At 44.0% G+C, this 27,074-nt stretch overlaps 1 protein-coding gene across 1 annotated transcript in view; it reads left to right on the forward strand.

Annotated features, from left to right (window-relative positions):
- LRRC74A (leucine rich repeat containing 74A) overlaps nt 1–25,102 on the forward strand; it is a 31,255-nt gene extending 6,153 nt beyond the window's left edge. Inside the window, exons 4-14 of the mRNA XM_063118479.1 lie at nt 586–693; nt 2,869–2,965; nt 5,955–6,004; nt 9,225–9,306; nt 10,177–10,262; nt 13,814–14,008; nt 17,462–17,557; nt 19,165–19,308; nt 20,375–20,482; nt 22,673–22,758; nt 25,036–25,102. Of these exons, the coding sequence (XP_062974549.1) occupies nt 586–693; nt 2,869–2,965; nt 5,955–6,004; nt 9,225–9,306; nt 10,177–10,262; nt 13,814–14,008; nt 17,462–17,557; nt 19,165–19,308; nt 20,375–20,482; nt 22,673–22,758; nt 25,036–25,102 (1,119 nt within the window). The remainder of the gene's footprint in view (nt 1–585; nt 694–2,868; nt 2,966–5,954; nt 6,005–9,224; nt 9,307–10,176; nt 10,263–13,813; nt 14,009–17,461; nt 17,558–19,164; nt 19,309–20,374; nt 20,483–22,672; nt 22,759–25,035) is intronic.
- Nucleotides 25,103–27,074: the final 1,972 nt, after the last annotated feature.

A 27,074-nucleotide genomic window follows, 5' to 3' on the forward strand; every position in this document is an offset into this window, starting at 1 on the left:
CCACACACACACCATGCATTGCAGTCCTAATCCCACTGCCCACATACAGCTGCCATTTCAACTTTGTTTTTGTTTTTTTAAAGAAGCACGTTAACTGCACTGATGTAGTGAATGCAATGTGAAGTTTGTCTATAACATTAGCTAGCTTGTATTACATTTCTTTCAATTTTGGGGATGGCAAGTTGTGAAAAATAACATTTAAGGCAGAATTGAGGCCCGCCTGGCTCCAACATTGATATCTTTTCAGCTCCAGGTTAAAACTTTTCTCTTTTCACAGGCATTTGATGAGCTTTACTGATCCTAGATTTGTTTTTAAGGCTGTTTATGGTTGTTTTAAATGTATGTTTCTGTGTATGTCGTATGTTTTTGTAGTTTTAAGTTTTGTATATTGTTCTTAAGTGTTTTAATCTTATGTAAACTGCCCAGAGAGCTTCGGCTATGAGGCAGTATACAAATGTAAATAATAATAATAATAATAATAATAATAATAATAATAATAATAATAATGCTTAAAGGCTTTTGGGGTCACTAAATTTAACTAATAGTCTACAATTCTCTGCTGTCTTTGAATTATTCTTTCTATAGTCCAACACGACAATCACTCACCTAGAGCTAGAGGATAACTGGATTCTGGGGGAAGGAACCACATACCTGGTGCAGATGCTGCGGGAAAACTGCTACATCCAGGAGATGGTATCCAATCTTTCCTTGTTTGGAGGGTGAAGGGAGTTCACTTAAATTTGAGAACAGAATGAGCTTTCTTGGACATTCTGCTTGGCTTTATCATTACCTTTTGAATTAATTATTATTATTGATATGCAAAATGTAACACTTTTTAGTGCTACGGAATGGTTTGTTTCCAGATTTCAGTGGCAAACCACTAATTTATTTTTAATTATGTTTTAACTTAGAATCACCCGCAATGGCGGGGTGCAGGGGTGGGAAGAGAGAAAAATGGCTCCCAGGTCTATCCCTGGCTTAGAGGTTGAACATGTTTTCGACACGTATAAAGTCATACTTTCAGACCCACCCACCCCATTATATAGTATCTTCAGTTTAATGTTCTGGGGTACAAAGGCAGGGGAAAAACTATGTCTGAGACTCTAGCACACCACTGTATTCAGAGTATTTATTTATTTAGGCATTCATTTTTTATTTAAAATATTTATAAGCCACTTATTAGGAAAAACTCACAAGATGGCATAAACAACAACAACAACCTTAAACCACAAAACCCAATGAAACAATAACAAAAATAATGATAAAATCAAAATTAACAATTCATACCAGATAGAACCATATATTCAACAGCACCCAAGAAATTCCTAACTGAATTATAGGCCAAGGTAAACAAGTACGTCCTTAGAGCCTAGGCATAGGAGAACCATACATCCCTAGTTAGGCCCGTTTGAAGGTCTGTACTACTAGGGCCTGGTGGACATCAGTTGGAACCTAGTTCCATAAGTGGGGTGGGGGACACTACTGAGAAGGGCCCCAACCCCCTTATGCCCACCAGCCTAATTGCTCGGGCATTGAAGCAGGGTCCCTGAAGAATTTTATTTAATTAAATCTCAGAGTGTGGGCAGGTTGGTATGGATGGAGGGGGTCCTTCAAGTATCCTGGACTCAAACTATTCAGGGTTTTAAAGGACAGTACCAGCATTTTCAATTGGGCCTGGAAACACACTCACAACCAGTGTCACACGATTGAAGCACTTAGCACCAACCAGTACTGAGTGCCCATATTTTGTAGCAATGGAAGTTTCTAATCTGTCTTTAAAGGCAGCGCCAAGTACAGGTTATTACAGTAATCCAGCCTGAATGTCACTGGAGAGTATGGCTAACTAAAGCAAAATCTGTCTTCTGTGAATGCCGTCATAATACTACCCCCTACCTGAGCTTCCCCAAGTTACTATGGAATCCAGGAGAACTTGCAAAGGGCATAGACGGTCTTTCAGAGAGATGGCAAACCTGTCTAGGACCAGTTGCAAGCTTCCATCCAGAATGGGAATTATTTAGTGTTGTTGACTCCTGTTAGAAAGGCAGAGAGTAGAGAAAAAACAAAAGGCAGAACAGAATGAGCATTTACCAGGCCCACACAGCTTTTAAAAAAGAAAAAAGGAGACTACACCCTTCTTTGGTGAAGAAAAGGTAAAACAGAGAGAACAAACACAGCTGCTCCCAGCAATGGAGGAAAGTCAGAGAAAGAGGGGGGCGAAGGGGAAGGAAGGGGAGGAGCAAAACCAAGAAATCACAGGAAACTGCAGGAAGGCTATAGAGGTCCTAAAGCTAGCTGTGCCGTAAATTCCCACAGGCTAACAAATTGCAACACTGCCCCCTTCCATCAACTTGCAGTCAGGGTTGCAAAATTCCCAACAGCAGTAGTCTGTTTCCCCATGTACAGTACTTCTATCTTGTTTGGTTTAAGTTTCAGCTTGCTTATCCTCATCCATTCTATAACCACCTCTAGGCACCACTTTAGGAGTTTTAGGAGCTGAGTAGGTCGAAATCAAAAGTAGACCTGAGTGTTATTGACACAGTAATGGCACCTCAGTCCAAACTGCAAGGTAACTTCCCATCCAAGATAACGTCATGGTTCCATGTTGGAATTTAAAAGCACAAGAGAGACCCTTGCTGGAACCCATAGGCCAATGACCATGGGGTAGAACAATAGTCTACCAGCACCACTTCCTGAAACCAATTCTCCAGGAAGGACTGAGACCAAAATAAAGCCATGTCTGGGTGGAGTTTTGTGTAGGAGTTCACAAATGTCAAATTCCTTAAGCGTTCCTAAGTTGGAAAATCATCATTCTCTGAAGGTTTTTCTTTTTCTCCACCTTCCCTCCACTTTTCTCCTCTTTCCTTTCAGAACATTTCCAATAATCACCTCAACACAGATGGAGCTGAAGCGATCTGCAGGATGTTCTTCAATAATATTTCTAATATCCGAGCCATTCAACTGGCAGGTAGGCTTCGTACACCTAAGAGCAGGGGTGCAATAGTAAAATCTGAAAGAGGCTGGAAAGGCCTCAGGATAGCGTGTATCCTGGCCTCACCTCCCCACCCACCAAAACACCCACTTTCCTTGCCATTTGAGGTTGAGTTCCCAACCTTGGAGAGCAACCGGTGTGATTCTTTCTGCACTGTCTGTGGAGGGGGGTGGGGAGAGGGGGTCAGAGTGTGGATTCCCCCCTCAGAGGCTGGAGCGCTGTCTCCGCCCTCAGACCTGGGAATCTGAAATATCCTATTGCCTTGTCTAAGGGGCCATAGGATTGCTCCCTAAATAAATACATGGTAAATCTAACTTGCCACAGATCAGGCATTCTAATGCCACCCTCCACCTCCTCCAACCCCCACCCATTTGGGTTTTCTTTCCACAGATTTCATGCACTTCTGTAAATATCTTCCTCTTGTGCGTAAATGGTAGTGTTTTGACTACATAAGGATCCATACTTGGAGAATGAGTTTACTATGAGAGCCAGTGTGGTGTAGTGGCTAAAGTGTTGGACTGGGAGTTGGGAGATCCTGGGTTCGAGACCCCACTCGGCCATGGAAATCCACTCTCAGCCCAACCTACCTCACAGGGTTGTTGTTGTGAGGATAAAATGGAAAGAAGGATTATGTACGCCACCTTGGGTTCCTTGGAGGAAAAAAGGTGGGATATAAATGCAGTAAATAAATAATAATATTAGTATATTAAATAAACCCTAAATAACTCAGGACCAGGTTGCCTAGCAGACCGCCCCCAATGCCTTATACACCCAGCCAACCGTCAAGATCTTCAGAGACAGCCTTGCTGGCCATTCCATGATCAGTGGCATGGTTCCATGGAACATCTTGAAAGCACACTTTCTCAGCAGTGGTGCTCATCCTCTCCTGCGGTTTGGAAAGCAGAAAATGTGTTGTTGTTTCAATGTACTTGTTTTTTGTAAGCTTTCCCTAGCTTGTAGCTGATTATCTTGCTGCTGCTACATTTTATTATTTCTTTTCATAGTTTCTATTTATTTATTTATTTGTTTGTTTGCTGTTGTCATAATTGTTTATTAAGAGTGATTTTTAATATCTTTGTATGTGTACTGCTTAGAGATTGGGATATGAATGTGGACCGCGTATGTATTATCCCTGATATGTGCTGAGTTTAGGGAATTCCGAAGGAGGAAATGTATAAGCCTTTCAGAGGGAACATTACTGAAGAGGCCTTATTTTGATCTATGATGATTCCAACCATTTGTCTTGTCTTCCCAAGTCACGATGTAATATGCTATCCCTATCGAGGCGGGGGGTGGAGGGAATGTCATACAAGACAATTGCCATGAAGGAATTCTGTACATGCATCATAACGGGTCTATGGTTTTACATCTCAGAAGGAGGACTCCCACTGCCATTGTAGTTCCTAAGCATGCCTATGTGCGGTGAAAGAGACCCACGAACCTTGTGTGTGTTTCACCTGAGCTTTTCCTACTTGGACGTGAGATGCATGTAGGTAATGCTACTGCCAGATGTGGTGATGGTCACCAATTTGGATAGCTTTAAAAGGGAGTTGGATAAATTCCTGGGGGAGGAGGCTATCAATGACTACTAGTCCATTAGTAGACGCAGCAAGCCTATGTACACCAGTTGCTGGGGAGCATGGGCAGGAGGGTGCTTTTGCACTCATGTCCTACTTGTGGGCCCTTGGTCGACAGCTGCTTGGCTGCTGTGTGAACAGAATACTGGACTAGATGGATCTTTGGTCTTATCCAGGATGGCTCTTCTTATGTGCTTATGCTGTTATGTAATGGTTGTCACAATGGCCTAAAACCTGGCAAAGCGGACACTTTATCTTTCCCTGTAGTGGCTGGAATTGCAGCCTCCATTTGGTGCAAACCGTCTCATCATGTCCCATCCCCTCAGATACACAATGCAGCATGGTGGAAACGGATCAGCGTCTTCCTTGCCCAAATTCTTGTTTTCCAGATGCAAACTTTGCTGCCGACTGCCCCTTTGCTGGGCAACTCATGTATACATGCAGCTCTGTCCTTTGGGCCAAAGGAGCGGCCGCTGTCCATCAAAGTCACTCCTGGTCAAACAGCATAAAACATGGCAAAATGCCCCTTTTAATCTGCCCCCTTCTTGCCCCTTTCCATCTTTCTGGATCACTTCAAGACACTTGAGGGATGCCAATGAGGGACCATGACATAAGTGGTGTTGCTCTCCTAGCTTATGCATTGCAGCTTTTAAGCAAACAAGGATTGCTGGTTTCCTCTTTTGTTGTGCAGACCCACTGCTTCCTCTCCCTTACCCTGTTTTACCCTTACTTTAATAAGCTTGCTCAATTGGACTATTGGGCTGGATTGGTTCCAATTTACACCCTCAAGGTTTGTTGCCACATGTTTTGCTTACACATCCTGGGTTAGTGGGGGAGGCACAGAGGGAGGGACAGAAGGACAGAGGGACAGGCGGACTGCTGACCAGCAGAGACTGAGAACTTTTGCTGGCTGTTCTCCTACTTCTGAGTAAGCGCTCTGAAAGCAGAGAAAGCCTGCTCCCTCCACTTGGAGCATTGGGTGGCAGTAAAGACAGAGCAAAAAGTGACTGGCCTATGTCCAGAGGTCTGCCCTGGGCCTAATGTACACCAAGCAGGATGTTGCACTATAAAAGCGGTATGAAAGCAGTATATAAAAGGCAGGAGCCACACTACTGCTTTATGGCAGTATTGACGTGCACTGACAACTGTTGGGGCCCATTGACACATACCATACCATGTACTGCTGTCATTCTACTTTCATATTGCTATATCCTGCTTGGTGTGGCTGCTGCCTTTTATATACCACTTTCATACCGCTTTCATTCTGAAATATCTTGCTTGGTGTAGATTAGGCCTTGGAGGGCATTGGACATTGCTACTGTGCAGTCTTGACCCTGGTTTGTCCAAAACAGCCCTTGGTCCTGTTAACATCCTTTTTTCCTCTGCAGGAAACAACTTTAGGGAAGAGGCAGCCCTGTATTTTTCTGAATCGTTAATGGTGAGTAACTTGCCAGACCAAGCTAGAAGAAGGGTCAATACACATGTAAGGTGGAATGCCTTTGCCTTGGCTCTCTTGCATGCAACATCCCCTCCATCATTCAGCAGACAAATGGCCCAGTCATGATGCGTTGAGGAGGCAGCCAGGTAAAGCAGCCATCCCCCACCTGGTCCCCTCCAGACGTCTTGGACCGAAGCATCACCACTTGGGGCATTGCCAGTCCTGGGGCCCTGGATCCCATGGCCTGAATATATTTCCTAAGGGCCCAGATCTGTTCCCCAGAGCCCAAGGGAGTGCCAATGGGAGGTGTTCTTTTCCCCCTCAGCTTAATTTCCATGCAAGGGGCGATTTTCAAGGGGACTGCGGCTGGGGAGAGAAGGGTTAACTCTCCCCTCCCCACATTCTGCGACACCTCTACCCCCACCCCAAAATATATCCCAGAATGGCAATTAACCTTAGACAAAACCTTTTCCCATTTGTTTTCCATTCCCTCTGGGGCAGGGTGCCAATTAATGGAAGAATTTGTTTTATTTGAGATTATTTAGATGAGAAATTAATTGGCTGGCTTTGCCTCCTGTGAGGGTTAAATAAATCCTAGCAATTATTTCCGTATTTGAATATAAAGCTGGAAGTTGTCAACATAGGATGCAAATTTGTGTCTTATGGGTTTGAGCCCTTAATCTTTTAAGTGTCTAGCCACAATCCTGCCCATCAGAGTTTTTCTTGTACATGTCAACTACAACAGCACACACCTCTTGTTGGTGTGAGGCAGTAGCTGAAACAGCGCCAGAGGATCGGGAAGAGGAGTAGCATAGGTCAGGGGTCAGCAAACATTTGGCTTGTGGGACCTACTTTGTTTTTGTTTTTTTACTAAAAACTCAGCATCCAGAAACTGGAGTAGGGTGACCATATGACCGGATTTCCCCATTTTTGTCCGGGGTTTTGATGGCAAATCCGGGAGGGGGAGGGGAAATCCGGATTTTGTTTTTTCAGAGAGCAGCTCTAATGGGAATTAACAAAAATGCTTATAACTCCGTCATTTTTTTAAGATAAAGACATGAAACTTGGCACAATGGTAGCTCTTAGGAAGGGCTTTAGTCATACCAAATTTGAAACAGATCCGTTCATCCATTGATTTTTTTAGGAATTTTTTTAAAACTGAGGTTTTAAAATTATTATTTTTAAAATCGTCATTTTTAAAGTTAAAGAGATGAAACATTGTACCATGATAGGGTTTAGGTAGAGCTTTAGTCACACCAAATTTGAAATAGATCTGTTCATCCATTGATTTTTGGGGATTTTTTTAAAAAATCAGGTTTTAAAATTATTATTTTTAAAACTGTCATTTTTATAGATAAAGAGCTGAAAGTTGGCACCATGATAGCTTTTAGGTAGAGCTTTAGCCATACCAAATTTGAAACAGATCTGGGGCCAGTAGCAAACCCTGTTAACAACAACAGCAACTTGCAATGAGTGAAGATACAGTCAGAAAAGATATTTGAGGGAAGGGGAGAATGTAACACACAGAGTATAGCAAAAGCTTCAAAGTACAGCAAAACCTACAAAAGTAGGAGTGAGTGAAGTTAATTTCAGATACATTTAATCTCTCACTTGTTCTTTATTTCAGTGATTTTAACATTAAGATGTTATGTAGAACAGATTTGTCTTAAATGTGTGCTGTAAAATCAGACATGTGACCAAGGCTATGTTCGGGTGGGCACGTCCCCTCGGTACTGGACACGCCCCCTTGGGGGTGACCATGTTGTTCTCCTTTTTGGTTTCCAAAATATGGTCACCCTAAACTGGAGTCTGGTGCAACAGTCATACTCTTAGAACTAATGAATACACTGTCTGAGCCCAGGAATTTGTTCTGAGTGTGGAATGGAACCCACTCTCCTTCCACACAAAATCAATTCCTGGTCACCTCAGGGTCTCTTCATTTCAGCAGCAGGATTTGCAAGGATGTGAGCTATTATTAAACAATTATTAATTTTTAAAACAATCTACTACAAACCACCCAGAGATCTACCAGTATATCCAGATCTACTTCTGCCATGGGATCAGAGGACAGGAGGGAAGGGGAGGGGAGAGATTTTCCTTCCCACTGTGCTGCCACTTCCCTCTCTGCCCCCCCCCCCTCAAAAAAAGTCTGGAAAAATTAATAAGACAGAATCTACCATCCTACTTTAAAATGGTTTTTAACGGTTTTGACGTCTGTTGGGGCCCATGATGACTCACTCCATATACAGTTTTCAAAGTGTTCTATCCTGCTTGGTGTAGATCTGGCATAAGAGTCAGATCCTGGGGTAAAGTGTGGACTGCACCCGGTATTGGTAGTGTGTCCTGGAGCATACTCTGCAAAATGCAACCAGTGAGGGCAGACCAAAGTGATCAGCAAGCAAGCAAGCTTCCCTGCCAGGCGTCACGTTGGGGAACTAAACGTGGACAGCTCACCACAAAGCCCACTGAAGCTGCCACAGCAAGAAGCAAATGGAGGGCAAAGTAAGGGATGGTGTTCCACTAGCAATGAGTGGAGCAGAAATGATGCATCAGGTAGAGGGGAGGCATTTCGTGATGTGTCGCTAGAGCTGAAGTCTCCAACATGGTGCCTCACTTGGCCCCCGCCAGGCTCCCCGCCCCTCCTGGTTTTTATTTTATTCCTTAAGATTTTTAGATATTAAAAATTGGGAGGCTGGCATGCTGCAAAGTGAAGCACTGCCCCCTTAACAACCATATTTGTTTGGGTTCAAGTTCAAATGAGTGGTTTTGTGTTTTGGAGCTCAGAGCCCACCTCTACCTCATACTTATGTCAAGTTACTTTTCTTTTCGTCTCACCAGTTTGCCTTTTGCAAAATGTCTGTTTTGTGACCAGCCCTGCCCACCATGGTAGCCATTTCATGAATGGGCAGGTTTCCCCCAAGGGCAGCCATTTTGTGAGAGACCCCATGACACTTCCTCAAAATTCCAAGTGTTCCCACAGACCCAAATAGGTCAGAGACTCCTGTCTTAGTGATTTGAATGCACATATGGTGCCATCTTGGCAATGTCATTACCACTACCTCAGAGGTGGTTTGTTGGATGCACACTACAAGTGGGATTGGTATGCATGAGGAGCAGTGGTTCCTGTATTCCACCTCAGGAAACTGAATGTCTAAGGCCAGCCCTTGGCCTTAAGGCCCCAGCTGAGCTCATAGAGTCTGTGTACCGTTTCTCTTCACAGGCCAATTATAGAGTGATAGAGCTGGACCTCAGCCACAACGAGTTTGCTGACAAGGCCGGAGAGCAGTTGGGCCAGATGCTCGGTAACGTTGCTCATTATTTCTGCAGAGCCACCTGCTATTCGTGAGTTATGTGCTCTCCACTGCCTGAGCAGAGAGAAGGGACAACAGTACCTGGATTTGGCTTCCTTTGGGGAAGGAGATCACCGGAGACTATGCTGTTCATGTAATATTTATTACCTTTTTATACTGCCCAATAGCCGAAGCTCTCTGGGCAGTTTACAAATATACCGGTATGACATAGAAGCAAAGAGCAGAAGCCACGAGCCTTCCTTACAGGCCTGCTACCCCATTCCTTGTTGATTCTGCAAGAGGCCTACCTTATAGTGGTTTCTCAAGCAGAGTATGTATTGATAAACTGACCATAACCATTTTTAAAGAAAAGGATACAATTCTGACCCAGTGCTAGTGCTAATGACATTGCGCTAGAATCTACCGACGTGCGCACAACGTAACAAGTGTTTGCTAGAGGCAATGGGGAAAAGTGGTGATTTGCCGCTTAATTTCAGCGCTGCCAAATTGGCGTCTTCCTTCTACCTGGTACTAATAATATAACAGAGTGAGTCTGGGATTGTCGTGAGCCCCTCTGTGCCTCACATGCCTCCAAAGGAGCACCTCTTTTGATCCATCCTACTCTTTGCTTCCTCAGCAAAGATTTTTTTTGTTAATTTATTTACAATATTTATATACTGCTCCCCATCCAAGTATTTTGGAGCAGTGAAAACAAATAAAACAAAAAAATAAAAATGCCATATTAAAAATAAAAATTTTAAAAGAACAAAGTTCTGATAAAACCCCAGCACTGGTAAAACAAAACACACACACAGCTTGTCATCTACGGAAAGCTTCCTGAAACTATTTGTTCTGCTTTGTTGTTTTGCTTCTCCTCCTCAGCCAACAATGAGTCGCTGGAGATCCTGAACCTGAGCTGGAATCAACTGCGGATGAAAGGGGCTGTGGCCCTGAGCGCCGGCCTGAGGGTAAGAATCTGTCTCAGGCTCTGCTCTGGCTGAGTCCTGGGGAGCGAGGGAAGGCTGGGTGTGCTGGGAAAGACACAGAGGAAGACCAGGAAGAGCAGCAAGCGGAGTGCTCTTGCTGCTCAAACTGGAGAGGGATCCTGAATATTTCAGCAGAAAGACATAAGATTTATTTATGTATTTATTTATTTCTAGTATTTATATACTGCTGAATATAATAAAATCTCTCAGTGGTTCACAATATTAAAATACAATATTAAAAGCAGAGCATTCACTTCCAACTCCAGTAAAAAATCAAGGAGCAGTAAAATGGAGGGGCATAATTAATTTACTTAATTACTGGGTAAACAAGTGTGTTTTCAGGAGGCATTTGAAAGACGTCACATTTTCTGTCTCCCGAACTATATGAGGGAGAGTTTTCTCGAAGGTGGGTGCGTAGACATGTGCAAGGGGTGTGCCAGGTGTGCCCAGGCACACCCTGATGTCTCAAGCAATAAGCACCAAATTGAGGGGGGCATTGAGTAGGGATCCTGACGCAGTGGGAATGGGCCTCCAGCTGCCTTCTGTCTGATCTGCCACCGCGTCGAAGAACTGCTGCCTCCAAGAGAGCAACATTGCTCCTGGCAGCAGGAGAGAAGAGGAATCACTCTGTGGGAAGCCTCTGTGCCAGGAGCCATGCCCCCTTGGCCACTAGGCCTCTCCTGGAGCGGCTGCGTTGACTGACTTTGCCCCAACAGAGGCACATGTAAATGATAGTGGGTGCACACCGAGTTGAAATGTTGCTCATGTGGCAAGAATGGCCATCTTACTGCTCTGCTGCTGCCCCTCCTGCCAGCGTACCATTGCTCCCAGCAGCAGGAGTGCAAAGGAATTGCTCTGCTGGAGCCTCCTTGCCAGGAGCTGTGCTTCAAAGAGGCTAGGAGGAGGGCCCCCGAAGGCTAATATCTCCCCGTAAGCCCCTCCTCCGGCCAGTGTCACCATAAAGCCCCACCAATGCTGGGACTTGAAGAGCGTCTCCTCATTCCCCACCCTCACCTGCAGCGGCCCTTCTGAGGTGAGGCAAGCTGAACACAGAGTAGGGAATCAGTGTCTGCAGTGTTTAATAAATAAATGAATAAAAATAATGTCCCTTATGATTGAGTATTCAATAAGTATTTACCTTAAAAAATTCCCTGAGTGCACATCCTAATGAAATGTGCTCCGCATGCCTATGTGTGGGTGTGGCTACATGGGTAGTTCATGGTGACATTCCGTTCATTTTGGGATGACCAGAAAGTCCTTCAATGCTAATATTAAAGGTTACCTGTGTGTGTATAGGGGAAGGGGGTCTGCTAGGTGTACTGATCCCAAGTTGTTTAGGGCTTCATATGACAATAACCTAACCTTATACAGTTATGTAAGAAGAGTCCTGCTGCATCAAACCAAGGCTCCATCTAGTCCAGCAATCTGTTCACGTGGTGGCCAACCTGCGTCCACAATGGGAACCCCACAAACAGCACATGAGTGCAACAGCACCCACCTGCTCATGTTCCATTGCAACTGGTTTATAGAGGCATGCTGCCTCTCTTACTGGAGGTAATATATAGCCCTCATGACCCGTAGCCATTGATAGTCCAATCCTCCATGAATTTGTCTACTCCCCTTTTAAAGCCATCCAAGTTGGTGGCCATCACTACATCTTGTGGTAGCAAATTCAATCATGTAACTATCTGCTGTGTGGAGAAGTACTAATTTTTATCTACCCCACCATTCAGCTTCATGAGATGACCCCAGTTCTAGTATTATGAGAGTGGGAGAAAAATGTCTCTCTGTCTATTTTATCCAGACCATGCAGGATTGTGTACACCTCTATCATGTCCTCCTTTAATTCTCTCCACCCCTCCAAGCTTAAAAAAGCCTCAAGCATTGTAACCCTTCCTCATGGCAGAGTTCATCCAGCCCCTTGATAGTTTTAGTTGTCCTTTTCTGCACCTTTTCCAACGCTACAATAAAATGTCCATTTTGAAGATCATCTGCCCAGGTTCACATGACACAAATGCCATCCTGCTGAGGGTAATTATACTAATCGCCCCGGCACATGACCAGCATGTGTGTCAGGGGAAATAAGTCACCATGGTTTATTTCCCCAGCCACGTTCATACAAACCCAACCAGTGAGTTGCAGGTGATCTTCAAGATGACCTTCAAGACATTTTGAAAGAGCAGCTCACAGGGTAACTGGGTTTAAGCCATCAGAGGGCTTTAGAGACTGCAGCATTATGAATATAGGAAAGGATGGATCATTCTATTTCCAAATGTTTTCAATTGTGCATGTGCCTGTCCTGTCCTGTTTCCTCATTAATACTTTTTTATCCATGTTAAAAAAAATCATATATAAGTGCATATTTAAATACACATTTTAATGTATTTTCTCACAAAATTCACATTTCTAAATATATTTTACCTAAATGCAAGTGTATATATAATTCAGAGAACCATGGCATCTGAAGGATAATTACATTCTGATCCAAACTTTAGTGCAGGAGGTGCAGATAATGTCACTTTTCACTGGAATTCACAAAAACTGGATTCCTCAAGTGTTCCTTTTCATGAGAGGGCAGTTGGTACATGAAAATAGGGTGACCATAAGAAAAAGAGGACAGGGCTTCTGTATCTTTAACAGTGGTAGTGAAAAGGGAATTTCAGCAGGTGTCATTTGTACTCATGTAGCACCTGGTGAAATTCCCTCTTCCTTGCAACAGTTAAAGCTTCAGGAGCCCTGCCCTTTTTTGTATCTAGTCAAGAGGGCAGGGCTCCTGCAGCATTAACTGTTGTGAGGAAGAGGGAATTTCACCGGCTGCTGCATGCCTACAAATGACACCTGCTGAAATTCCCTTTTCAATACCACTGTTAAAGATACAGAAGCCCTGTCCTCCTTTTCATATGGTCACCCTATTGAAAGGGGTTGGTGCAATGACGGCTACCAACCTGGACAACTTTCAAAGGGGATTAGTTATATTCATAGAGGAATATATTAATTTATTACTTTTCTAGACCTCCCAATAGCTGATGCTGTCTGGGCAGTGCACAACAATAAGGGCACATTCCTATGCATGTTTAGTCAGAAAAAATGCCCTACAAATTTCTCCCCTTGCTGGGAAATGCTGGAAATTGTAGGGCTTTTTTCTGTCCAATCATGCATAGGATTGTACCCTGAAGCATTTAATGGATGTTAGACGTGATAGCTATACATGTCTTCCGAGGCACTATACCTTTCAGTACCAGTTGCTAGGTAACATGAGTGGGAGGGTGCTATTGCCCTCATGTCCTGCCTGTGGGCTTCCCATTGGAGCTTCTGGTGTGCCACTCTGGAGTAGGCAGGTTTTGATCCAGTAGGCCTTTTCCTACGCTTTTATGCATGTTTGTTTATTGATTTAATTTTCAAGCATGTCTGTACCGCCCTTCATTGAAACAGATTCCAGGAAATAGATAGATAGATAGATAGATAGATAGATAGATAGATAGATCCACAAATAAATGTAGATTCCCTCCTCCGACCTTTCTCTCTCCCTTGAGGCCAACGGGTCATTGAAGATACTAAACCTCGCATGGAACGGCTTTGGAAATGAGGGTGCGTTGGCCCTTGGGGAGGCCCTCAAGGTCAACAATGTTCTAACCGAACTTGACATCAGCAGCAACCACATCAACAACGAAGGGGCTGTAAAACTGTGCAGGGGATTAGAAGTCAATGGAACCCTTAGAATCCTGAAGGTAGGTTCTCATTTACTGGTCTGGAACTGAGGCGGATACCCATGTTATTATTTAGCTATATAGCGCATCAATGCACATGGAATTGTGCAGAATAAAACAATAAATTCCTGCCACAAGGGTTTGCATTCTAATAAAATCTGCACCAAACTAAAGCCAAAAGGAAAGGAAGGGAATGCACCAAATAGGCACAGGAAAAACTACAAAAATACAAAATTAACATTACCAAACCATGAATCAAATCAAAACTAAGCTTTGGGGTGGGGTGGGGAATGCTTTTAACTGAGTTTTAAAGACAGTGGTTGAAGCAACCATGTGCAAATAGTCTGGAAGAGAATTCGTGGAATAGGGAGCAGCAGGAGAGAATGGATGGAGCTGAACAAGAGAAGGAGAAACCCTTGGGTGAGTAAGAAACATATTATTCAAGGAGCAAAGAAGGTAAGTGGGGCTATAATGCAAAATAAGGACTGGAAGATAATGAGGAGCTAGCTCATGAAGCTTATACTGAATCCTAAAGGAGATAGGAAGCCAGTGACGAGATTTCAGAAGTGGAGTTACATGATCAGATTGGGGTTGTGTGGCTTGTGTGAGCCAAATACGTTAACAACGCAGTTTTGTGAAGCTTTGGGGCTCTTAGTAGAATCTGAAAAATCCATGCACCACCACCAGCATGTTTCTAGATCTTAGGGTTGCAGAGACTGATTTGCAAATGAGGGTAGCAACAAATGCAAAAGAGTGAAGGGGTGACGGTGAAAGTAAGAAGGATCTGTAAGATGATAGTGTTTTAATTATCTTGAAATTTTACAAGATAGTTGAGAGGCTGGAAAAGTTTATTTCACATTTTGTTATGGCTTTTGATTGAGATAGGATTGCCCATTGGTCAGAGGCAAATAATGTCCTTGCCAGTTTTGTTGTTACTGTTGTTGTTTGCTTTGGGCCAAGTTGCCAGAAATGTGAAAGGCAAGGTTGTTTCTCCCCACCACCCCGCCCTCCACCATTTTTCTTTAGCTTTGCAGCCCCCAGATATTTTGAACATTGCTAGGCCACCCGAAATAGTTGGATCTACCCCTGGACTGGCCAGAAACAGATGGGTCAGCACCCTGATTCGACCCCCAGGCCCACTCCAGGCTCCACCCCAGACCTCTCCCAGGTACCAGAATTCCTTTATGTTAAAAGTTGCCAAGACTACGCTGAGGTTATTTTCACACTTAAGGTGAACAACTTTCAAATAACTCCACCATGCTCAGGGTTATGAATTATCACACTAAATGCTACTAAGTGTTTCTCTAAATGAGCCATTGATAGCATGCTCGTGTCTAGCCACTCAGTTTCCGGGTCGATTACACAACACTATAAACCTCCAGTTGCCTCTCTTGTACTTTAGAAGGATTTCCATGGCTTAATTTGAAATAGAAATAAACTAGTAACAAAAAGATCCCCTTTCCATTTCAGCTTGAAAAGGGGAAATCATGCTGTAAGAAGAGGCAGGCTATACCGCCATCTTGTGGCTGTATAAGTGAAACATATCAAACTCCTGGGACTGTCTTGACGTCCTCTTTGCCCCAGGGTGGTGCTGGATCTGCATGGCATCAGTTAGATGATGCAGCCCCAGATTCAAAGCTGCCCAGGGGCAAAGAGCCAAAAATGCGTGGCTGAGGAGTCTGGGGCTTAGCCCGACTTTTCCAGCCAGAGCGACGGCAACCCGGCTCTTCCGCCAGTCTGTTCTTGCTCAGAAGCTGCTCTGGAGTTGCTCCGGGGGGGGGGGGGTGGGATTCCTGGTGGATGGTGACCCCTAATTGGTCACCATCCACCCAGGCAGAGGGAGGGCGTTAGCCAGTGAGTAGAATGGATGCCAGAATGCCCTGTGGAGAGAAGAGTTTATTTTCTTCCCCAGAGCCGCTGCTGCCTTCTCCTGCTTACATTTTTAAAATCCCCTGCTAGCTGCTGCCACCCCGACCACTTCCTACAATATTTTCTTCCCCCCCCCCTCAAGTTGCTTCCTCCTCCTTGCCCTCTCCCAAGAAGGGAGGGGTGGATGACAGCCATAAACTCTACACTTGCTCAGGCACATGGGGATTATCAGGCGCAAGCCCTCAGGAGCAAAAGCGTGGGGTTTGGGGAGAATGTGGCACCAACTCGGCGCCGTAAAGACACCCCCCTGGTTAAAGGGAAAAAGGGGAGTGGGGAAGGGAAGTGTGTGTAAAGAGAGCACGTGGTGATCGTGAGACAAAAGCCGCGGTAAAGTTGCAGGATTTTCTCTGGTGTAGAAATCTTCTAAATCTGATGACTAGCTGCGGACCTCAGATTGGTGGCATAGTTCCACTCCCCCCCACCTTGTGCTGAGCAAGCTGGCTAGTTGCCTTCACCGTAGGCGGTACAGCGAGGGAAGTCCTGAATTCTTTGGGAGAGAATAATGAGTTTGGAATTGAACCAAAGAAAGGAAGAGAGTAAAGATAGTGGAGAAAGAGAACATTTTGAGGAAACCGGGGAGGGTGGGGAGAGACCATCATAATTTGTGGCATTCCAGGATCTGGGACTCAAGGGTATTCTCACAATCCATTCATACTACTACATGCAACAAGCAAAAAGCTCATGAAAAAAGCGCTGTGCCTTTCAATCCTTATTCTGTTCAGTGTTTGCAGCATGGTGGTTGAACTCAGCTGCCCTCATTAACCAGAAGTCAAGGGAAGGGAGGGAACAGAAAGAGGGAGCAGGTCAAAGCTGCCTGGTGCAGCTCATGGGGGGCGGGGGGGGCGGCAGGGGCGTAGGTCAGTGACACCTTCAGCCCATAATGAACACTGCTGACAACTTTCCAGGCAGCCTAGGTCCCATCTCCCCCACACCCTATGAGTCTCTCTCCCCCCACCCCCAACCTCAGTCACCAGTGACCATGTAGTGCATTCCACCTCTTGACCTGCACAGCCCTAGAATTATTGTGCCCATTTTATAGATCCAGAATGGAGTCCAGGGCTCATGAATAGCTTAAAGCAGTCTTCCCCAATTTGGCATCCCCAAAATGTCTTGGACTACAACTCCCATCAACCCTAGCCAGCATGGTCAAAGGTCAGGATTGCTGAGTGTTGTAGTTGAAAACTTTTGGAAGGCACTAGGTTGTGGAAAGCGGCCCTGAAGTCCATATCAGAATTGGGCCAAACCCAGGTCTCCCAGACCCAAGTTTCCGTGCTTTAAAATCTGTTACTGTATTTTAAATTTTTGCATTGCTGCTAGGTTTTATTTTGGTTTTTATTTTTATTTTCATTTTCATTTTCTATTTTTGTTTTAAGCTTTTATATTGTATTTTATTATTATTTTATGGTTTTGATTGTTGTGAACTGCCCAGAGAGCTTTGGCTATTGGGTGGAATAAATCAATCATTCTTTTTAGCATCAGGATTACAACTACTTGTAATACATTTATTTCTATATTCAAATAATCTGTTCTTTCTTTTCCTCATAGATTTCGCATAATCCTCTTACAGTAGAGGGCGCCATTGCTCTTGTCACCTCTGTGAGGAAGAATTCAAAATCCAGAATGGAAGAAATCAACATCTCAGTAAGAGGATACTAGGGGTGGGAGAGTTCAGAAATGTATATGCTGCCCTCGAAGTTTATAATGTTGAAATCCTGATCATCTGGCTTATCAAATTCAGCAAAGACATGAATGACCCAAGGAGTTTCAGTCTTACTGTTCTTTCATTTTGTGGGAGCGTTTCTACATGAAGCTGTTAATTGGCTGTTAATCCGTTATTTTGGTTTCATTGCAGAATTGAGAGTTGAGCACTACATGAGTATTTCCTTTCCTGTTTTTCTGCTACATAACCTCTAGGTGGCACTGTTGAATAGTGGAATAGTACAAATACACAAGATGAAATCACACTTTTTTCACTTTCACAATTAAATGCCACATTTCCCCTGCTCTAAAAACAGCACAAAGTGCTGATTAGACATAGAAGCAAAACTGTTGAGTCATGACATCATCGAAAGAACCTATAAACAACCTTGAGTAGGGAATAACAAGAGCATGACAAATGCCTCATGTAGAAAAGCTCTGGGTCAAATGAAGCAAATTGATATAGATCTTGAGATAGATTACAAAACTTTCTTTGAGCATTAGAAACAGTGATTCATGGCAAAGATACCAAACAGAAATCAGAACAAAAGATGTTGGGGATTGTCTAACCATCATATTAAGGTTCCATCTTATTTATGCATACTTTCAAAGATCCTATTCATTTTTACTTGGACATGTCACTTTGTGCAATGGGATTTCCTAATAAATGTGTGCAGGGGCAGGCAACCTGTAACCCTCCAGATGTTTTGATTGTGTAAGTTGCCTTGAATGCCATTTTTGGGTCGAAAGGCAGGGTACAAATCAAATAAATAAATAAATAAATGACACTTACAATGAATGGCTGGGTATTTCAGCATCTCCTCACCCATATTGCTGACTTCATGGGAGCCAGGTCTCCCTTTCTATCAGTGAACTCCACTTATCAGAAGTAACAAGTCTTCCTTTGTTTCTAGAGTAGTTGAAAGAGGAATGAGTCATGGAGTGCTCAGTTTATCCAAGGACTCTCTAACACACTCCATTTACTGTTTCACTTCTAGGACACAGGGCTTCTGAGTGTGCTGCAATTCTGCTGAAGTGCAGGAAAAGAATCTGCAGTTTTGTAGATGAAAAGCCCCAAGTTTTCCTTAAACACACTTAAAAGGTGTGCGGGCAATGCCTGCTAAATACTCAGAAGCTAGAGAGGTGGCTGAACAGGAATCCCAGTAGCTGAGGATGCAGCCGCAAAGCTCCCCCATGACTAGCAAATCCAGAATACATTTTGCAAAATAGTAATAAAAGAAAAGGTGGGGCAAAAACAATTGTGCAAAATGAGAGTTTTACTCAAATCACAGAATCCAGCTTTTCTAGGTGCAGAGTTTGGATTGCCTGGGCCCAGGATTTGGATTGATTGATGGATTGTACAAAGTATGCACAGTCCAGTCCCCAGACATGTAAACCATTCAGAGAGGCTGAATAAAGTGTGTGTGTGTGTGTGAGAGAGAGAGAGAGAGAGAGAGATCCCACAGTCAAAGATTGTGTAAGCCTCGGTGTGTGCGAATGGGATCCATTCTTTCTGCACTAAACCTGCTCTGCTCTCTGCTCTGCTTTAGAATGTGCTGGTAAATGAAGGCTTCATCAAGCTGCTGGATACCGTCAGTGAGATACGGCCTGAACTTGATGTCATCTATGGAGGGGTTGGAGGCTACATTGCCAAGAAACCAGAACAGCTTCCAGATGCTATGAAGCTGATTCAGGTGAGGTTCTCTCCTTGCACTTCAGTCAAGGGTTGGTCAGTAGGTTCATTCGGGGCAGGAATTTGGGGCAGATATCCAGGGCCCCACTCAGCAGAATGAACAGGAGTGGGGGCCTTCAAATGCAGCAGGTTTGTCTTACCTTCAGTGTATTGGAATAGCAATGGAAGCAGATCACACCAAGAGAACGTCTCACCAAATAGTTCATTTGTTCTTGGGGTGCAATCCTATCAACTGCGCCCTTGCCACTCGGAAGCCCCCAAATTCGGAGGCGTCCGGGTTTCCTATGCCCTGCTGGGCTGAAGCCAGCAGGGCGGGAGGAACAGCAGAAGCGATCACCTCCCCATCCTCTGATCTCTTGTATTTTTGCTAGATGGGCTTTTCAGCCCGTCTAGCGAGGGCTCTTTGGAGGGGGAGGGAAGAAGACTGAAGGAGGCTCAGGATGACTCATATCCTGGCCTCTCCACTCTCCTCCCCTCCTCACCCACCGGAATGCCCCCTTTCCTGAGGCTCCGAGGTCACTTTTCCAACCACGCAGAAACAGCCAGCTGGTTCTTTCCACACTGGCTGCAAGGGTGGGGGTGGATCTGGGGTTGGAGTTCTGTCTCCCCCTTCGAAGAGGTTTTACAAGGCATCCTGTGGTCCCTGGGACACTCTTCCAGGAACCATAGGATTGCTTTCTTAGAGTGTTAAAGATGGAATAGCTACTCGTGTAGCTCTTTCTCATCTTCTTTTTTAGTCCCTGTAGGGGTGTTGGTGGTGGAATTTGGAGCAGAGGAAAGTGGTTGGGTGGGAAGGTTTCAGGGGCCTGCATATTTATATGAAGATAAATAAAATGAAGAGGATCAGCTATATATTATGTATTTAACATAGCATGTTGTTTAGCCCTTAGAGGGCTATATTGGATTTGAGGAACAGAAAGTACCACAAGGTATAGATGTACTGGTAGATCATGTAGGTTCATTATCCAGAAAGACAGAAAAAGGCAGGGGAAAGTGGCATGAAGTGCAGAGTTATTGTACTTGTGGTCTCATTTGTGATTTTTTTATTTCCCCGTTTTTATCCCTAGAACTACTTGGATGAGCGTAAGCTGAGACTCTGGGATTTCTTTAGGAATATGGATAAATACGGCAACATGAAAATTCCTGTGGCAGAGTTTCGGAGAACCATGTTGCTGGTATGATTTGAACCTTAAAGAAGTTTGTATGGCTGAGCTGACATGGTTTCCACCAAAGAACCCTGGGAATTGTCCATTCATGGGGGTGCTGAGAAATTGAGATCAGAGGTTCCCAGCCCCTTCCCAGAGCTACAAGTTCCCAGGTTTTCCATGGTTGGAAAGCATGATAGTTAAGCAAGTGTGAAACTGATTTAAACATATAGTGTAGACATGCCCTCTGATGCAGATGTGGCCTCCAGGATTCTCAAAGCAATACGTTAAAGGATGAAGCTGCTGTTGAACAAACAGTATTGCAGAGGAGTGTTGTGTTATGGTCAATGTCAGAAACTCAAGGCCAAACAGATACTTTCAGTAAATGACCAAGAGAGCAATCCTATTAATGTTTCCACTGGCTGGGGCATGTTGGTTGTTGTAGGACATTTTTCTGTCTAAACATGCGTAGGATGTCACATTCATCTTCATGATTTACTAGTAACAGATGCTGGGTTGTGTCCAATGTTACTCTAAATTAAGCCCCATTCATTTCAATGGGTCTTCTCTATGTAGGACTGAGAGTGGATACAACACATATTTGCTATAACAAGGGTGAATTTCTTTTAAGGTACACCACGAGTACAACAAGTGGCTTCACGGTGTAATTTATGGCTATAGACTTTCATTTCCTCCTCATGGATCACAATATTGATGGCACAGAGAAGTAGATAGGAAGGGAAAGAAATGGACCACTATACAGTGAAGAAAAACAGCGACATTAATGGGGGTTGAAGCTGTTTGGAGAATGAGACAGTTGTAGGGATTGTAATTTTATGGACAGAAGCTACCTTGAGTCCTATGGAAATCAATCAGTCAGTAAGGATATGCAGGAACATTTTTGGCTAAAGTCTAGACATTGGATTGGCAATGGCAGAGCTGGCTGATAAAAACTAAAATTCAAAATGGAGGGTAGACATTGATAGGGATGTTTGTGTAATCTGCAACGGATTCAAATGTGTTTGGTTTTCTACGAATCTGATTTGCAGTGGATTGTTTCTTTCTGACTTGCACAGATCCATGGACATGCAGATCGTTTTTTTTACGTTCCAGGATGGTATGCAAATTTAGTCGTGGAAACATACCAAAAATATGATTGTTTTAAAAAAAACATGATTGAAAATACTCATTCCTCCTTCGCATAGGCTAAAAGAAAAAAAAGCCATTTTAGAGGGCTTTGCGCATTTGCGCAAATGTGCATTTCCAGACGTGAAAGTTTGTGCAAGTGTGCACTTTCCAATGCAAAATTCAAGAAAATGAGAAAAAACCAATTCTGTCAACAAGTGGACAATGGAACAAAAGATGCCTGACAATCTGAAAATCACAGTTGGAACAAATTTATCGAAATCTGTACATCCCTAGACATTGATAGGAAAATCTAGGAAGTAGAGAGCAAGGGTCAATTGAGGTGGGCTTTCCACCTTGTGGTTCAAGCAGTTTGGGGGACATTTCGTAATGGACAAGCAATATGAAGAGAAAAGAAGTTGGGCTGACTCTGCTTGCCTCCTCCAGTGTTGCAGTTAGATCATTGTGTGGCATAGTGGTTAGAGATCTGAGTTCCAGCCCCCACTCAGCCATGAAAGCCCACTGAATGACTTTGGGCCAGTCAGACACTGTCAGCCCAACCTACCTCACAGGGTTGTTGAGAGGATAAAATGGAGACGAGGATTATGTATACCACCTTGGGTTTCTTTGAGGAGAAAAGGCAGGGTGTAAATGTAATAATGAATGAACACGTAACATTTTAGACTAGGGTTAGGGTGCAATCCTTTGAATGTTTAGCCAGAAAAAAGTCCTACAGCTCCCAGCATCCCCCAGCCAGCATAGCTGGGAGCTGTAGGACTTTTTTCTGCCTAAACTTGCATAGGATTGCACCCTAAATGGTCTTATCACTCTTTAAATGGTAATGTGCATTACTTCAAAAAGGAGGAAGCCAGCCCCACTGCATCTGGAGGTCCTTCATTCTGTGGACAGGGTCCCTAGACCCTTGCCTGAAATTCCTGCCTTGTCACACGGTCTCTTTCTCAGATAGTAGGAAAGACAGAGGAAAGGGGCAGGCAAGCGTTCTTACCTCACAACCTCCCAGCATGGAAGGAAATCTGTAATCGCCAAGACCTAACTCAACATACAGTAACGTTGTTGTTGTTGTTGTATCCCAAGCAAACAAAGATTCCTCTGGACCGGGCACAGGTTACAGAATTGGTACACAAGCTGGACCAGAACAGGACAGGGCACGTGGACTACAGGTGCGTATTCTATAGCTTTATAGCATGGGTGATTATTTAATCAATTCCTATACCGTCCAATAGCCAAAGCTCTCTGGGCGTTGAACTTCTTTCAGCCTGGATTCAATTTCAGATCAGCTCTCGGGGGCCGCATTCTGGTGTGGGTGGGATGAAAACACCCCAATTCCCAGCATGTTTTAGCTTAAAGCTCTTACCACCAGTAACTAAGGCAGAAACACCAGGTGTGGTTAGTGGTAACCACAGTGAGACATGGACTGTAGCTAGACCTAAGGTTTATCCCAGGATCATCCTGGGTTCATCCCTGCCTGAGTGCTGGATGCCCTGTGTGGCACTTAGATGAACAGGTTTGACCCCAGGACAATCCTGGGATAAACCTTAGGTCTAGCTATGGCCATGGTTAGCAGAACCACGTTCCCAAAGTGCCGTCTGAACACGGTCATTTATATAGTGTGTTTCTGCTGAATCTCACAAAGTTGTTTACATAAAAAGTATTAAAACAATAAGCAGCAATAAAATTATGTAATAAAGACAAGCTATAAGATAAAAACAACTTTTGGAAAGTTAAGATTTCTTCTTCCCTCAGGATAAGATGGTTGTTAAGTAGTCCTGCACTGGTAGCTTGGGTGGGGGGGAAGCTGATGGTGGGCAGCTCACCAGGCAGTGTTCTCTCTCTCTCTCTCTCTCTCTCCTCCCCTCAGGACAAAATGGTCCTGATTTTATGTTGTTGTTGTTGTTGTTATGATCTGCCCATTTAGAGACATTCTCTGGGCAGATTATGAAAACTTAATAGGTTAAATTTCAATACAAAGCAACAAACAGCACAGAAATTAATATGAAATATATAAAAACAGCCATACAGTCTTAAAACTAAGTCTCTAAAGTCACAATCCTGTGCATGTTTAGACAGAAAAAAGGCCTACAACTCCCAGCACTCCCCAGCTAGAATGCTGGGAGTTGTAAGACTTTTTTCTGTCTAAACATGCAAAAGATTGTGGCCTAAAATGCCTGGGGGAAAATAAGGATCTTCACCTGGCATCAAAAAGATAAGAATGTAAGCACCAGGTGAGCCTCCTTGGGGAGGGTGTTCTATAAACCAGGTGTCACCACTGAAAAGACCCTCTCTCTTGTCCTTAGGAAGCATAATGTGTGGTGGCAATTGCATGGAAGGGTAGGTCTTCCATTCTCTGCTTCCTTGATTTTCTATTTTTAAATATCCAGGAAGTGACATTGGCAAAGCTTTAACCTCCAAGACATCTCCAGCGCCTTCCCCCTGTAATCTCGCTTTTAAAAAGATCAGAGATAATGCACTATTTCAAATTATTGCAGAATATACCCAGTATGTAAAGTCAGCATAGCCACTAGATGGTGCAATTTCATTCAACTTTATGGAGAGGGGAAGTTTTCAATTACAAATCACGTGGTCACTGTTGATCATCGGCTAAAGGCGCTGTAGTGAACGCAGAAAGACCCCAGGAAAAGAAAGCTTGGTGTGGGTTTTTTTCCTGTTATTCAGACTGCTCTCAGTTTATGGCGAGGAACATTCAAGTTCTCTGTTGCCACATGTAAAATCCAGCTTTCGGCACATTGCACTGATGTGCCAAAAGCAAAATCCTACAATGGCCCTGGAGGCACCTGACTATGGGTCACAGAGGCAGCATCTGCAGGCTTTCTATGCTCTTTCTCCTACAGCAGTCAATGCGCCCAGTGTTCACTTCTCTTCATTTCTCTTAAGGTGAGGTCAGTTGTGGCAAAAGGGAGAGAAATTCAGACATTTTCATTATTATTATTATTATTATTATTATTATTATTATTATTATTATTATCATTTATATACAGCCCCATAGCTGAAGCTCTCTGGGCGGTTTACAAAGGTTAAAAACAGTGAACATGAAAAACAAATATATAAAATTTAAAACCATAAAAAGCATAAAATACAAAACCAAACAGACAATATCCATTTAAAACCACTATTCTGGGGTCAGTTAAAAAACTCAGCATATGCTGTTAAATGTCTGGGAGAAGAGAAAAGTCAACCTGGCGCTGAAAAGATAACAGTGCTGGTGCCAGGCAAGTCTCGTCAAGGAGATCATGTCAAAATTGGGGGGCCACCACTGAAAAGGCCCTCTCCCTTGTTGCCATCCTCCGAGCTTCCCTCAGAGTAGGCACCCAGAGGAGGACCTTAGAAGTTGAACGTAGCGTATGGGTAGGTTCATGTTGGAAGAGGCATTCCGTCAGGCATTTAATCCTCACTGTTTTTTCCTTCACCTTTCAAACTAGTCATTTTAAAGTTCAGGAGCCAGAGCAGAAGCCTAAGGAGGAGAAGGAAGAAGAGGAAGAACCCTAAACAGGTCCAGAAGTCAGGTCAGCCAGTGGAAGGATTAAGTGCTGGCAGGAAGCTAAGAAACATGTACTGAGGGTTTGGGGGAGAAAGACCAGAGGTGGAGAAGCATTTGGATAATCAAAGGTCTTGACTTTAGACAATAAAATATACTGCAACACCATCTGATTTCTGTACATCCGAAAGAGGGAGCCATAGGGCCCAAATATACCCAGGGGAAATGCAATATCTCTCCCGGGCAGTGCCTTCTTTATGATTGCCTTTTCATTGCCCTTCAGAATGCATGTGTCATGGGCACCTATTAAATATTCACTTGAAGTTACTAGCGACAAACTACAAAACTCTTCCACTTGTGCTCTTGCCGTTTTGCAAGCTCCCTTTAGTTTTTTGTTCCTCGACGGCATCTAATATTTATGAGTGAAGACAGGCGTGCTGTTGTGAGAATGGCAGAAACTGTTTCATCTTTCTCTGAATTGATGAACACTTTGCTGTTCTGAGGGAAGCTCTATCTAAAATCAGTCTGGCGAGTGACAAATGACACAATTATTTCCGCCCACCCCCATCCCATGGCTGTGCTGTCTGGGAGTTTCTTTATTTTTAAACCCTTCAGTAGCATTGCACTCTCCTGCTATACAACTCCAGTTTTGAAGTACTGATCGATATTTATGGCATGAACCTATGAATATTTACTCGGAAGTAAGACCCCCTGAGTTCTGTGGGACTTGATCCCAAATGGTGTACATAGGCATGCACCCTTAAAAGGAAAAGGAGGCAATAGCCAAGCTATTTCCCACCCAATGCCCTGTCCTTTTATGCCCTTTTCGGTTTTTATCTTTGTATAATTTGGGGGGAGATGCTGTTCTCCCCACTCTTCTGGACTGATAGCACATCCGGAAAATGTTATGGTATTAAACAGAATAAGCAGCAGTGTGAATATTATTCCCTCCCTCTCCCCCTTATGCACACAATATGCACACTGTTGGGGTTCCTTCCTATGACTGGGACCCCCTGAGCAATTCCTTAAAGATCTCTTGCCTCCTTAAGAGTCCCACCTTCCTTCTCTTTACCTTCCTCTTCCCAGTAATGTGGGGTTCAGGCTGTAGACACAGGGTGACTGACACTCCAGACATTGGTGGCTTAACACAACAGTTTACTAGTGAATTAGAACAACCAGATTACAGTTAAAGGGATTTGGTCAATATAGTTGAGTGAGACAAAAGTCACTAAAGAAAATAAAAGTTGGAAAAAGACATGTTCTTTCACCCTAAGGTCCTTCAAACTGCATCTTTCTGCTTCTTTCTTATGCTCTGGTTATCCCTGGCTCATTTCCTCTCAGGGAATACCCTCTCCCAACAGAAAAACTCCAGGCCTCTGCCTCTGTCAGCCTCAGTCCTTCATACACACAGGGCCAGCCCAAGACATTCTGCTGCCTGAGGCAAAGAACAAGATGAAGCCTCCTCCATTCCACATACAAAAGCTGTTTCTTCAACATTGACAATGGAAAGCATCCTCCACTGCACCAGAAGGCAGCAGGTTAGCTTAGAGGGCAGAGGGCAGGCCATTTGGCCCTCAGCTCTCTCCTCCAACACCTTCCCTCGCTCTGCCTAATGGCATGGCCTGTTCTACACACACACTCACACACACACCATAGCCAAATATTCCTAATGTGTTCATAAAGGTGGGATATGGTGCTATCATCATTTAAGATGGACTTGAGGGAATTTTGCACATAGGGTATAATAAAGGTACCACTTGTTTTGATTGATGATGCAGAAGGGTGTAATCGTAAGGACTACGCCCTTGCTGCTTGGAAGCCCCTGAACTCGAAGGCTTCCAAGATCCCTCGGCCCTGCCTGTGGGCTGGAAGCAGCAGGGTAGGACGAGCAGTGGAGGCCTTTTTCTTTGGCCTCCCCAGACTCCGATCTCCTATATTTTTACTAAAGTATTTTAGTCCATCTAGCGAGGGAGCTTTGGAGCT

Source organism: Elgaria multicarinata, chromosome 2 (genome assembly GCF_023053635.1).
Source record: "Elgaria multicarinata webbii isolate HBS135686 ecotype San Diego chromosome 2, rElgMul1.1.pri, whole genome shotgun sequence".
Taxonomy (NCBI): domain Eukaryota; kingdom Metazoa; phylum Chordata; class Lepidosauria; order Squamata; family Anguidae; genus Elgaria; species Elgaria multicarinata.